At 38.1% G+C, this 14,159-nt stretch overlaps 1 protein-coding gene across 1 annotated transcript in view; it reads left to right on the plus strand.

Annotated features, from left to right (window-relative positions):
• The window catches only part of ADGRA3 (adhesion G protein-coupled receptor A3), a 54,807-nt gene extending 53,057 nt beyond the window's left edge, over positions 1–1,750 (plus strand). The window contains exon 19 of the mRNA XM_036382267.2: positions 172–1,750. Coding sequence (XP_036238160.1) covers positions 172–1,414 — 1,243 coding nt within the window. The 3' untranslated portion in view covers positions 1,415–1,750. The remainder of the gene's footprint in view (positions 1–171) is intronic.
• The last annotated feature ends 12,409 nt before the right edge of the window (positions 1,751–14,159 follow it).

Below are 14,159 nucleotides of genomic sequence, written 5' to 3' on the forward strand. Positions count from 1 at the left end.
TAGAGCTTTGTCCTAAGATTTCTTAAGTTTTCTTTTCTCTGAATACTTGTTGCAATTAATTCTGATTCTTTCTGAAAACATACCACAGACAAGATCATGTCAATGAACTGAAAAAAGCATAAGTAACTTGTGCAAGGTATTAATTTATTCTTTGCTTTGTTTCTTTTGCAGTTGCTGGATGGCTTGGGAACCTAGCTTAGGAGCATTTTATGGACCTGCTAGTTTTATAATTTTCATAAACTGTATGTATTTCCTCAGCATATTCGTACAACTAAAGCGTCACCCTGAACGCAAATACGAGCTGAAGGAGCCCATTGAGGAGCAGCAGCGTCTGGCCACCAATGAGCATGGGGAACTGGCCCATCAGGATTCCTTGTCAGTGTCCCTGGTGTCCACGTCTGCTTTGGAGAACGAGCACAGTTTTCCAGCACAGCTTCTGGGAGTGGGCCTTACTTTGGTTTTGTATGTGACGCTGTGGATCTTTGGAGCTCTGTCCATCTCCCTGTATTATCCTATGGACCTGATCTTCAGCTGTTTTTTTGGAGTGACATGTTTAAGCCTCAGTGCCTTTCTTATGGTGCACCATTGCATTAACAGGGAAGATGTCAGGCATGCTTGGATAACAACGTGCTGCCCAGGAAGGAGTACATATTCAGTGCAAGTAAATGTGCCACCCTCCAGTTCCAGTGGAACCAACGGAGAGGCCCCAAAATGCACCAACAGTAGTGCAGAATCCTCATGCACAAATAAAAGTGCCTCAAGCCTAAAAAATTCGTCTCAAGGTTGTAAACTAACTAACTTACAAGCTGCAGCAGCTCAATGCCACCCTACTTCTCTGCCATTAAACACAGGTCCTCAACTTGATAACAGTCTGACTGAGCATTCAGTAGATAATGATATCAAAATGCACGTAGCTCCATTAGAGGTACAGTTCCGGACGAACGGACACCCCAGCCGGCACCATAAGAACAGGAGCAAGGGCCATCGTGCCAGCAGGCTTGCAGTGCTGAGGGAATATGCCTACGACGTTCCCACGAGTGTGGAAGGAAGTGTGCAAAACGGCTTACCCAAAACTCGCCAGAGCAACAGCGAAGGGCACTCCAGGAGCAGAAGGGCCTATTTGGCATACAGGGAACGTCAGTATAACCAGTCCCAGCAAGAAAGCAGTGATGCTTGCAGTACGCTTCCGAAAAGTAGCAGAAATACAGAGAAAACAATAGCTACCAACAACAAAAAAGATATTCTGAGGAAACCAATAGCAGCCGAACTTGAAAACCAGCAAAAATCTTACGGCTTAAATTTAGCCATCCAAAATGGGCCACTGAAAAGCAGTGGACAGGATGGACCTTTGCTCACTGCAGACAGTACTGGTAATATTAGAACTGGGTTATGGAAACATGAAACTACTGTGTAGCATTATAATTCTTTGTGGGATGAATCCATATAAACTGTGATTACACATTCCTTAAAGCTATTAACACTTTTAAAACTGTTTACAAACTGTAGGTACTTAATGCAGGGAGGGAACAAAGATAATATGCCAAGCAAAAATTTTTATGCAACATTACCTTTGCTGTTGTTACAAAGATGAACTCTTGTTTGGTATTTTGTGAAATTTTTTGAAGTGTCAGTCTTGAGAGATGCAGAACACAACTTTGTACTTTTTTTTTTACCTGTAACCCTGCAGATGTGTCCACAACACATTTCAAATTTGTATTTAAATGTATAATAAATAGTATTTTCCCCAGCAGCCCAAAGTTGCACCTTTTTGTTGGGTATTTAAATTACTGCTGCACTGCATATTGTATTGATTTTACTGTTTCATTATCTGAAACTTATGAGCTTCTATTACTGATAAAATACTGAAGTTACAGTTTTCTACACTTAGATTGTTGGCACCTCAGTGTAAACAAGATAATATTTTGTATCATTCTGCTGCTGTGATCAATTTAAAGTTGTAGTTGCAGAGGTGCTTGAGGTTGTACCTGTTTCCAGCACTTATACCCATTTTGCTAAAGCTATATGTATTAAATAGCAAAACATGCTTCTGTATAATTGAGTACAGATACCACAACTCAGCCTTTAAACAGCAAATAGAATTGGGTTGTATATGCTTGGTTAGTTGGGTACCCACTTCAGACTTGGCCCTTTTGGGTGTTTTAGTTAAGTGTATCTGAGTTATGATACAGATCTAACATTGTCCCTATTCAAATACTGTGTTAAATAATTTATAAACTCATTCAGGTATGTTTAATTACTGCTTGCCAGATTTACTGCAGCCTCTAGTAGTCTGACAGTGTGAACTAATCTTTGATTAGTTTGTACAAACCTCTTGTACAAACGTCTGCAGTAGGACAGTGTTGTTGGCGTTTGGGTTCTATTTTTACTTCTCATGGGTAGTTACCATTTAAGAATTCTTTCAGGAACATTTTGACAGGTGTATGACTCAGTTTTCATTGCTATTCTATTTTCCTGGTTTTAGGAGAGGTGGCTTTTAGCTTGTATCCAACCTTACAGCTACCATAAGGATAGACTCTCAGAAAAAAAGGAGCTTATGGGTATTACCAAAGAAAAGAATTTTAACTAAATATAAAAGTATATAATAGCTGTTTTAAATCTATTTGATAAGGTATCTACACATTTTGGACAACTGACTGACTGCTTTGTAATTGCTGTTTATGGGTTGTTGTTTGGTACAGGAGGGCTCCTTTTGGGGGCAGAAATGCCGTTTTGGACCTTGAAGTCAAAACCAGCAACTTGATCTTATTCCATTCCAAATGCTACAAGTCAAGAAAACTAAACTGCAGACAGTAAGGGGATGTGCTAGGAGCAACTCACAGTCTGTAGCTCAAACTGAGGTACTCTTACAGTATATTTAATCAGGTGTCAATACTGTGGTTTTTTTACAGTAACAAATGTATGTACTCATGCAAATAATTTAAGCCTACATTTTATCTTTAAAAATATAGTGCTGGAAAATTGTAATTCACATATACATGAAAGATATTCAAACAGTCCATAGATTATTTATTACCTGAATGAGATATGATAAGGACTTAGGGTAGGATCAGTTATCCTTTAGAATCTGCTTTCCCATTGCTTTTAGCACTTGCCCCTTTTCATAGGTTTGCTTGTATTTCTTGAAACCCACCTTTAAAATAAATTTTATGTGTAATAATTCTGCATAGCTTGATAGTTTGCCCTGTTTTGATGAGATGAAAAAGCTTTTCTCATAGTACCTAATAAACTCTGACTAGCCTTGGTGCAGACAGGGTCATTAATGTAAAATATTTCTTAAATCATCACTGATAAACTCTAATGAACATGCTTAGTTTACTCACTGCTATATACATAGCTTTTCATCTAACAAGTGCTTTGGCTCAGATGATAAGACATTGTTCTCTGATACAGTCTTGACAAACACAATGATACTCTCATCTGCTGCATTTTTCATGAAGAATCTTAAATTGAAAGAACTTCTGTAAATGAAACATGAAAGGCAGGTTATTAGATTCTGTAAAAGGGGGAATATTCAATATAGTATCTTATTAGGAAAATTAGAAACAGAAAATCTTCAGGCTTTTTCATACTTTCCTAATAATGTAAAGCAAGCTTATTTTCAGAATTGTAATTAATCTTCACATGAAAAACCACCTAAATCACTCCAATGCAAAAAAAAATCCACCAAAACAAAACCACAAAAAGCTTATTTTGGCCTTCTAAATGGGAAGTGGATCAATGAGAAAGTTGCTACAATCATTAATCAGATATATAAAGGAAAGCAGATAATACAAAGTGCTATTATGGGGGCAGTTTGTATTATCTACAAAAGAATGGAGAGACTAGAAGCAGTAGTTAGGGCTGGTTTCCTCCATGATAAAAGTGAATATATTTGTGCAGTCATACTACTGGCAGAGGCAGACTTTGAAAAGCATCATGGGTATAGTGGAAAAGGGTATAAGCACACCCTGTTTATGGCTAAAAAGTTTTGGTGGTTTTATCATAGAACGTTAAGGGTTGGAAGGGACCTTAAAGGTAATCTAGTTTCAGCTGCTCCTGCCATGGGCAGGGACACCTCCCACTAGACCAGGTTACTCAAGGCCATGTCCAACCTGGCCTTGAGCACTGCCAGGGATGGAGCATCCACAACTTCCTGGGCATCCTGTTTCAGTATCTCACCACCCTTAGAGTAAACAATTTCTTCCTAATACATAACCAGAATTTCCCCTCTTCCAATTTGTGCCCCTTACTCCTTGTCTTGTCACTACAATTCCTAGTAAAGTGTTCCTCTCTGACTTCCCTGTATGCCCCTTCAGATCTGGAAGGTGATGAAGTCTACACAGAATTTTCTATCTTTCTGTCTCATGTTAATTGTTAAATGCATGCTATTGACTTGGCATATGGTCTCATTTGCACCTTAATTTGGACAAAGGCATCTTTTGTTAATTGGATCTCACCCATTATCAACACCTTCAATGCTAATAATTTAAGCTTTGCGTAGGTTAAGAAACACTTCAGATGTTGGAAGAAACAATGATTTTTTTATTAAGTTCTTTCATTTTTACTTAATTAAATTCTGACCACTGCTCTGTTAGCACTGTGCTGCTTGCTGAAGCTGTTGATGGTTTGTATTGCTGCCTTTTCACATCCCTGAGCAAAGTGAAGGGTTGGTTTTATAGGACACAGTATCCAGGTTTTAGAGAGCTTAATAGCATAGACATCAGTGAGAAGTACTGTTCTCCTTGGAGTTGAAGATTAACATAAAACATGAAAAAAGCATCTAATTTAAATGAACACACTGTATTTTTAATCCTTGCTTTCAAAAAAGGGGAACCTGTTGTGTTGTAGGAGTTTGCTTTTAGTTTAAGTTAGATTTATATACCTTTGCTTCCCAGATTGGTTGAATATGGACAGTCGGGAAGATGGAGGAGGAAATTACATGGTGAATGAATGTATGCAAATGTGCAATTTATTTTATAGAGAACAGTCAAGTTTTGAAAACTGTCAAATTAGTAAGATTTTAAGTATTTCAAGCCCATCGACATCACAGCTGAAACTTGGCTCCATGTAAGCAGGCAGAGAGTGGCAGTCCTTGGCTAGAGGTGAGGAAAGCAGCCATCTGCCTGCTCTACTCACCTGGCCACTTCTGAAAAGCCCTCACAGAGCTCACAGCAGCTTCTCTGCTGGCTGAGGTTGTGGCTTCCCCATGCATTGTAGACAAAATATGGAATTGTGGAGGATGGCTCTAGAGATCTGAAAGACAGAAACTAAAAGGTCAGTGCAGAAATGGGCTTGCTGACATTCTCAAAGCCAGCTGATTACATGGCTGATGTGACTTTATCATGAAAAAGCCAAACAACCTTTAAACACCTGTAATCCCAAAGTATACAATTTGAGTATACAAATTAGGTGCTTAGCTGAATGTGGCATTTTCTCTGAAGTCAGCATTTACTCAGTAGAATAGTGCCTATAATTCTTATATTCTTTAAGCTTTGTAATTAAATAGATGAGGCAAGACTAGTGAGATAAAACCAAGGAGAAATTTTTAGTTTCTATTAGATGAAGATTCTTGAAATTTTGCATTTGATACTTAATTGCTGCATATACTAAGGGTTTGATATACCTCTTCTAGTGGGACATCACTGAATAGCCTCAAATCCAGTAATTGTGTCAATGAAAGAGAATGCTAAATGTTAGTAGAGATTAATTTTTAGACTTGATTTTAGAGATTGCTTCAGAGACATACTGTTCATAAAATGAGTAAAGACATAATTTTTTTTACCTTTCATATAAATTTTTTATCTTCTAAGTGTAAATTTCAGCTTTCACCTAGAGGAGGAGGACTTTAGCTCACTTGGAGAGCCTAAAGGGCCTAAAGTGTGAATCACTATGTAATTCTTGAGAGAATGAACCCTTTCTTACAAGTTCTTTTTGCTGTCTGTGATCATTCTGTTTCAGTATCAAATATTCCTCCTGCAGCCTTTTTCCCAATTTGTTGCCAGCTTCAAATTAACATAGATTGTCTTCTGACCTCCCTGACAGCCCTTCTATGTTGAGACACTGTGGAGCAGCTTCCTGAACTTTTTGCAACAATTTCCCTTTAGTTCACAAATGAGTAAGTTGTTTTTATAAGGCAGAATCCAAATCTGAACAGCAAAAATGTGCAGTATGCAAGGACTCTGTTGCATCTGTTGGCTGATGGTGTTTGTATTGGATGCAGCTGGTAAAATAGAAACATGTAGAAAGGACAGTTTCCTTCCCAGGGAAGGAGGCATCGTTGGTAACATTTGGAGCTGCTGAGCAAGATACTTAAAATAAAGACTTAGGTGTAGTGTGCATCTAATGAGTAAGAGGCTTATCTCTAAAGGTGCCAGACATGCAACTTTGACAGGCTCTTAGAGGAGCTGTGATACATGAACTTGTCAATTCTGTTGACAGATAGCACTTAGCTGGATCAGGCCACAGTTTAATTTTCAGCTCTTATGGGCTGAAGCTGTACTACTATTACAGATTTCAAGTGAAACTGTACTTGAGTTTAGTTATGGCTTGGTAACTACAAGATATGTAGTGTTTGCAGGGAAGATTTTGATATGAAGTAGAAGAGGGTAGTTGAAAGGACACCTTTATTAAATACAGTTCCAAATGGAAAAATATCTTCTCAGACCAGTACAGTCTCAACATTTGATAAACAAAAATGAGTGCAATCACCAATACTTTGCTCCTTCCACATATGGGTAATGAACAATCCAAAAGACTGTCCTAAAATGCTGCCATTTTGGAGTGACATAGACAGTTGGCCAGTACTCTCAGCTGAAAGATGACCTGGATGTGGGAACTGTCATCAGTCAATGGACCATCCCTGATGATGACTTACATTGTCTTATCCTGTGAAGTAATGTCATCTGGCTATCCCATAGCTGTAGTTTTATCTGAACTTTGTGGATGACACAAACAAGCTTTGAAGGAAAGCCTCATTCGGAGTTAGAACAGTTGCATGTTACTGTTTCCAAGACATGCATCTTTCCATGTAAAATGCTGGCAGCTGAACAATGATAACAGCATGTAGAGTAGTGTCAGCTGCTCCTTTCAGTTCATGGCTCAGCTTTCCTGTCACCTTCAACAGCCACCTTTTTGATAAAGCTGGTCTATACTTAGAGATTTTTCTCTTTTTTTTTTTTAATGTAAGTTAGCTGCTTGCAAAGTCTAATTCATTAAAAGATACCAGCTCAACTGGTGTGGTTCCTCTTGCCTGTTACATTTACCACCTTATATCCAGTGTTCCTGGTTTCAAGAACAGGAACAAAAGCCAGTCTAAGAACTTCTTTGCGAGACTAATGAAGAAGACTAAGTATCCTCATGTACAAAGGAAAGCTTGGGTAACAAGATCAAAATCTTAATACAGCTTAATAGGTAAAAATATCTTTAGTGTGGTAAAGATCAAGAGATAAAGCTGCTCTGAGGTGCCATAGGAGTGCCTAGTGTCTAGACATGGTGATAATGCTAGAGTTTAATTGCTGACATCTGACTGTTCTAATTCAGCCCCTACCAACCTCTTTTTGAAGCTTTTGTCTGCAAACATGCAGGCAGACCCAGGAGTGTCATGAAAAAATTACTCAGAATAAGGTTATGTGCCAGAAATACCACAGTACTTAATGGCCAAAGCCATTCAAGGGGCAATCTGTGTTCCCAAAGCACTATGTTTTAGAACAGTGCAATTACCACAATCCTAGGACCACGGTAAAATTACTTGGTCCCTGCTGCTTATGAGCATCTTAAATTTGCCCACTTGGAGGTCTTCTTCCCTTCCCCACCCCCATGAAGTTAATAGGTAACAGCTGTTAACTCAGCAAGTTAACTCAGCTTGTCAAACACATATGTCATGTATCTTTCCTAATGGGAAATTTTCTGAGTTCCCAATATACATCTTTTTTCCTAAGGATGTGTATTCTAATGAGCAAAACCCAAGAAGCCTCAAGTCCCCTGCCCACCTTTCCCCTTGGAATACTGGCTTCTGCTGCAAGGTGGCCTTATGTAACTGAGAAGCATTTTATAAAGCTTTATTCAATACTATTGAAATTAAAGCATAGATGATAAATTTCTGCAAGGCCACAGTATTTCTTATGTTAGACAACTGTGCACCTGTGTAAAGATGATGGGCCCTTTGGTAGCATGGTATCATTATGAGTCTGAAATAGATATGTGAGGGATTGTCTGAAACTGTTTCTAAGACCTGCTGTATTATTCCTCTTACTTTTCTTAAGTGTTTCTGCTTTTTAACAAGCATCATCTTAGCCTTGTCTCAAGCAAATAGTATATCATCATTCTTAATGCACAGAAGAACACCTAGAGAAAATAAAAAGCTCAACCCTTTTATTTCTGAAAGCACATGACAGAAATTCTAAATATGTGCCTACTTGCCAACATAATTCATAATAGGCTGTTTATATAGCTCTACTAAAAAAAAAAGACACAAACCTCCATAAGGAAATTGGTTCTGTTCAAACTGTGCCTGCTGAAAAGATTCAAGATATGCAAAGATTCAAAAACGCATGTTACAGCGCATTTTTGCATAAGGGCAAGTTTTTCAATTTTTTTTTTTCAATTACAGAACAGATGTCCAGAACTACAAAGCTGTGAAGAATGCTTTTTAATGCTCACATCTTGCCTCCTGTGCTCTATCATTTCCATTGCCTGTTCTGTACAGATGAAGTCAAAGTCAGGGTGCTGTCAGGAAGGCATTTTGAAGGGGAGCTGCTGGTACCCTGTGCCTTTTGATAATGAGGCCCCAACTCGTTTCACAGGTGTAGAATCTCAGTGATCTGATGTCTCACACTAGCCATGATCAAATCCAGCCTTGGCAATCAGGGTTGCCTGCTAACTGTAAGGTATTGCTCACCCAGAACAGCAGCATCCTAAAAACTCAGCAGGAAGAAAATTCATCTCCTTTCCATACAGTGAGCATAAGATGCAGAGTACAGTATTCCATCTGTCTCAGCTCTCCTATGTTCCTCCAGAAGTATAAGCTCCAGTGGCTTCATACTTTCAAAGAATAAAGAATTGAAGCCAGAGTAGTGGGAAATGTTTAGTTCTCTATGGACAGCCTTTGTTTTAAGGAAACTTGCTATTAAAAAAAAAAATCAGGTCTTTAATAATGCAAAGATTCTCTTCCTCATTTCAAGTACAAAACTAAAGTGGTTATGCTTCAAGTTAAAAGTTGTGTGACATTTCCTTCCTTCAGGCTAAAATAATGCTTATGGCTTTTCAGTAGCATTACAACCAAATCTATTTGATAGGGGGGAGAGAAAAATTTCCTAGAACTGTGCTCCACTTATTAATGCAAAAAAGAGCAGGAAGCAAAGAAACATAAAAGGATAGGTGAAGTTGGAATGGAAGAACATGTGAAAGAAATGTGGCTTATAGAAAGATTTTACATTTATGACATGGCTCTGTGGTTAATAGGACCAGACTCTGCTGCCCACTGTTCTCCCAGTCCTCCCCGACCTCCTAAGGGCCACTGGTGCAGAAATAACTTCAAGGGCCTGAAAGGTCCCAGAAGATTTGAGAAGAGAGAATAGAGGAGAAAATGTATTGAGAAAAAGTTCTAAATATATTGTTATGTTGCTAGCGATGTGCCACTTCTATCAGTCATGGGCAAAATACATTATAGTAATGTATTTTAGAAACTCATCACAAACATATGGACAGGACATAATAAATAAATGCTATGAAGTTACAATGTGACGAATAACAGAACAGTAAGGAGGCAATGCAAGCCTGCCACACAGTTTCAGTCATGGAGAGAGCATTGCCACAGATTTCAACAGGGAGCAAACTTTCAAAGTTGCCTGCAGTCACATTAAAATGGAGAAAGTTCCCACTTATGAGCACACTCAAGATCATCTCCAGAAATTAAAGCCTGCTTCAATAATAGAGGTGGCAGAGAAAAAGAGTGAGTGGAGTGCAGCTGTGATTAGAAAGAGAAAACAGAGAAAACTGTCAAGTAATACTGCATTCATAAATCCTATTATTATTTTTACTTTTAACAGTGTGATTTCAAAGTAATGTTTTCTGGCCCTTGTATCATTACTAGCTTTGCAAAATCCTACACTACCAACCCCTGAAAACCTATTCTAAACCTGATGCACTAGAAGAAAAAGAAAGTTAGAAAAAACCTCAGTGACCTCCACCCAAACTCCCAGTCTTAGCTTTTGGGTTCTTACAGAAATCCTCTTAGAACAACAACATACATATATTCCCAAATCAATAATTGTATTATGGTTTACATAATGTATTCAATTACTTTGATGCTTTCACTGATCTCCTATGAAGCAAGTGAACAATAAACCCCAAATACTTAAAAGGTCTAGTTATGAATCCCAGACACAGAAAACAGCCTTGCTTGCCCAGCCCTGCCAAAGACAACAATTGCATTAAAGAACTTGATTTATGGTAATTGACATCTGTATCTTGCATGTGCATCTTCTCTTAAGAACTGAGCCAGAGAATTAAATAAATTAAAGCAATCCATAATCAATAAAAATCAGCATTCCCTAAAATGTATGAGAAAAACACTGCATTTAAAGCTGTAAGGAAAGAGATAACAGCTGGCCTTGGTATTAAAGCTTAATTTTGGTTCCAATGTTAATACCAGCAAAAAGCAAAATAACCCCTCATATGCTATTCTTGTATTATCAGATTAGCAAAAATCAAAGCTTTCCCTCAAAATTACAATGTGCATAACCTGTATTTTTGGTATGCTGCACCTGTATTAAGGAGCTATTCTAACATTCACTCTACAATGTGATAAGTTTAATCAAAGAGCCACAGGCTCTTATGTCTGCTCAGAAAAAACATTTTGACTCATGATTAAATAGATTTCTAAGGTGCAGCAGAAGTTAATGCCCAAAGTGATCTTTCTGAAGAGTTTATGTGCCAGTTTATTGTAAGCTGTAAATTGCTTCTGGAGATGAAAGGACATTCTTTTACGTTATTAACTGTAATATAATGACACTGATTCTGGAATAATTTCAATGTCCATCTCAGTGAAACCCAGCACCCCTGAAGGAGTACAGTGCTGAAATATTCACCTTTCAATCTCAGAAGAGATGCAACCATAACAAAACCCTTATCATAAAATCCACACCATAACAAATTTGTTCTTCTGGGCTTTTCCTGGTCATTTTTACACAAGTGTAGCATTCTTTAAAACTCTGTCTAAAATAGTGAAATGGTCATAAAAGGATCAAGAAACACCAGGAAACCAAAACTTCCCTTAGACAATCTCAGGAAACAATGGATTTTAACATATACATACACACATCTTGTGTTGCAGCACACGCCACAGTCAAGACAGCCACAATACACAGAGCGTCACCATGCAGTATCAGAAGGCTTCAACCCTTAGAGAGTAACACCATACCACTTCAGAGGGCTTCAGCTGTCTGCCCATACAGAGAAATATCATATCAGAAAGCTTCAAGTGTCTGCCCTTCTTTAGCCCAGCCTTTCATACCCCTCATGTTGATGCCTTGCACCTGTGTGCCCTCGGTTCCCTTTGTGGTTGCTCAGTGCCCCTGGGCACTCCAGGTCTCATGACCTTCAATGCTGCTCACCTGCTGCTCACAGCTGTGCCCATTGGGGATGAGGCTGGGCCACAGCCCCACTCCCAGTCACCACAAACTGTGTACCTACAATCTTGCATGAGCTAAAAGAGTAAATTCTAAGTTCTGTTTAGGAGTGTCCTATGTCTTGAGTTGTCCTGCCAGTTTCATGGGATTATTTGCTGGTGAAGGCACCAGCTGAGCCAAGTAATACCAATCTTGAAGCCATGCAGTCAGACAATTATTACAAATTTTACCACATAAATGTTGTCATTATACTGCAAAGTTTCCATATTGCTAGAGTTTTGTACCTCCGTAATATTTCTTATAGGCAACTCCTCTAAGCACTGACTCTTCCTTCTTCTCACAGCAGCCAAGTGACTCCAGTTTCCCCTCAACCAACCAATCCACTCTTTTATAACACCCTTCATATTGGCTACAGCTGTGGCCTGGTAAAGTCAGGCCTGTTCCCAATCTCTAATAATTGGCTCAGCTGCAACTCCTTAAGAGGTAAAATTACTTTCTATACTACCTTTATTTTCTTAAATTGTATCCCCCTACACATAAACTTCTTTCAAGATACAAGAAACATACTGTCAATTGATGTTAAGTCACCTAAAGCATGAAACCAGACATTTCAATTATTCATCGGATGAATAATATCTAACAACAGTTTTGGAACAATTGCTCATTAATGCAAAATTGCATATATGTTTGCCATACCCTTCCCAGTTAAGTCATGATAAAGTTGTATATGTGATAGACTAGTGGTTCTGCAGGTCTTACAGTAGTGGTGAAAACATATTCAGGTGTCCTTAAAAGCCACTGAAACTTAAGATAAAAAATAAGCAATGAAGCACAGAGCTAAGAACAAAAAATAAACCAGTCACCTATATCAAGGAAATGTTGTTGGTTTTGTTGTTACTGAACAGAAGCTTTGTTTGGGCTAAGAATAAAGAACAGAAATTTGGGTCCAGACTAACAAAAGCCTGTGTTTGTTGATTTCAGAACTGAACACAAATTCTCTGGATAATTCTACTCATTCTATAGTTTCTGCTAGTTTCTTAGGATTTGTTGCAAGTTAAAAGAGGGGTTGTGTGCATGCAAGTATGTGTGTGGGTGCGTGTACAAAATGTATGAGCTTCACCCTCTTTCAAATATCCCCTGGTAGTTAATTAAAGAATGTAAAATTTCCTATGGATATTTTCAGAAGATCCCAGATGATTTATGAGCTAATAAATTACTTCCACAATGATCATGGATATCTTTGCTTCTGAATCAAAATTCACACTGTAAAATCCCATCTTGCATTCTCGTATTTTTATTTTTTTAAGAAGTCATCAAAGTTTTATTTGCTGCTGCTGCTTTTTTGTTTATAAAATAATATTCAATACATTGGCAGATGTCGATTTTTTCCCCAGAAGATGGCTCTGAAGACTATATTGCAGGGTGTACTTTTTCCATGCTGCAGCATAAAATCCTTTCATGTGTGATATATTGCAGGGAGCTGAGCTAGAGGAATATGCAGCCAATATGCAAATATTTCCTAGATCACAGTTCTTTGTTTTGTCCCAGTAGCCTTACTGCAAACACCACAGTCAGTGAATCTGTGCAGAATGTGTGGGTAACCTGTGTAAGGGCAGCTCTGCTCTCCCCAGAATCACTGCCTGGACTTGTCCTCCTCTCTATAACGTGGCATGAAGAGGTGCTCTCTCTCCCAAGTCACCACTAATCCTTGGAACACTGTCAAGTCTCATATTAATCTTGATGAGAGAAGGGCTACCATCCAAAATTTGATTCATTGTTTAATTAAAATATTTTTATACCTCTCACCCGTGAGCAATCACCAAAATGTAAATCCTATTACTTGGCTAAGGAAAAGCAGCAATGAGGACAGGAACAATGTATTTTGGCAATACTTAATTTTCTCTACCTCCGGCCCATGTCCAAGAAGACAAAAATATGATCATGGTCTATTGTCTCAAATTGAACTGCCCCAAGAAAAGAGCTGGCACTAAGCTAGCTGGACCAAAATAATAGGTGAGAGAATACATGAATTAAAACAAAACAGCAACAGTTAAAACTTTCCTTAAATTTTCTTGTTTCTTACTGGTTCAGGTTCTCATTTTAATTTTCCTAAGAACAACAATGTCAATTCTAGGATTTAGTATCATTGCAAAAATTGCTTTGAAAGAAACTGTGTGGTGAAATCATTCAGTAGAACTGCTACAGGTTTATTTTGCATTGCAGAAGTCAGGGTGGATATGGTTTGCACTATGGATGCATATATGAATTTGTAACTTAAATGCAACAACAACAACAACAACAACAACAATAATAATAATTGCTGGGAATGTCCCGACGAAAGCAGGAATGATGCATCTGACTCCACATTCTCAGAAGGCTAATTTATTATTTTATGATACTATATTATATTAAAGAATACTGTTCTATACTAAAGAATACAGAAAGAATACTTACTGAATTCTAAAAAGATAATAATGAAAACTTGTGACTCTTTCCAGAGTCTCAACACAGCTTGGCCCTGATTGGCCAAAG

The sequence above is a fragment of the Molothrus ater genome, chromosome 4, assembly GCF_012460135.2.
Source record: "Molothrus ater isolate BHLD 08-10-18 breed brown headed cowbird chromosome 4, BPBGC_Mater_1.1, whole genome shotgun sequence".
NCBI classification, from domain to species: domain Eukaryota; kingdom Metazoa; phylum Chordata; class Aves; order Passeriformes; family Icteridae; genus Molothrus; species Molothrus ater.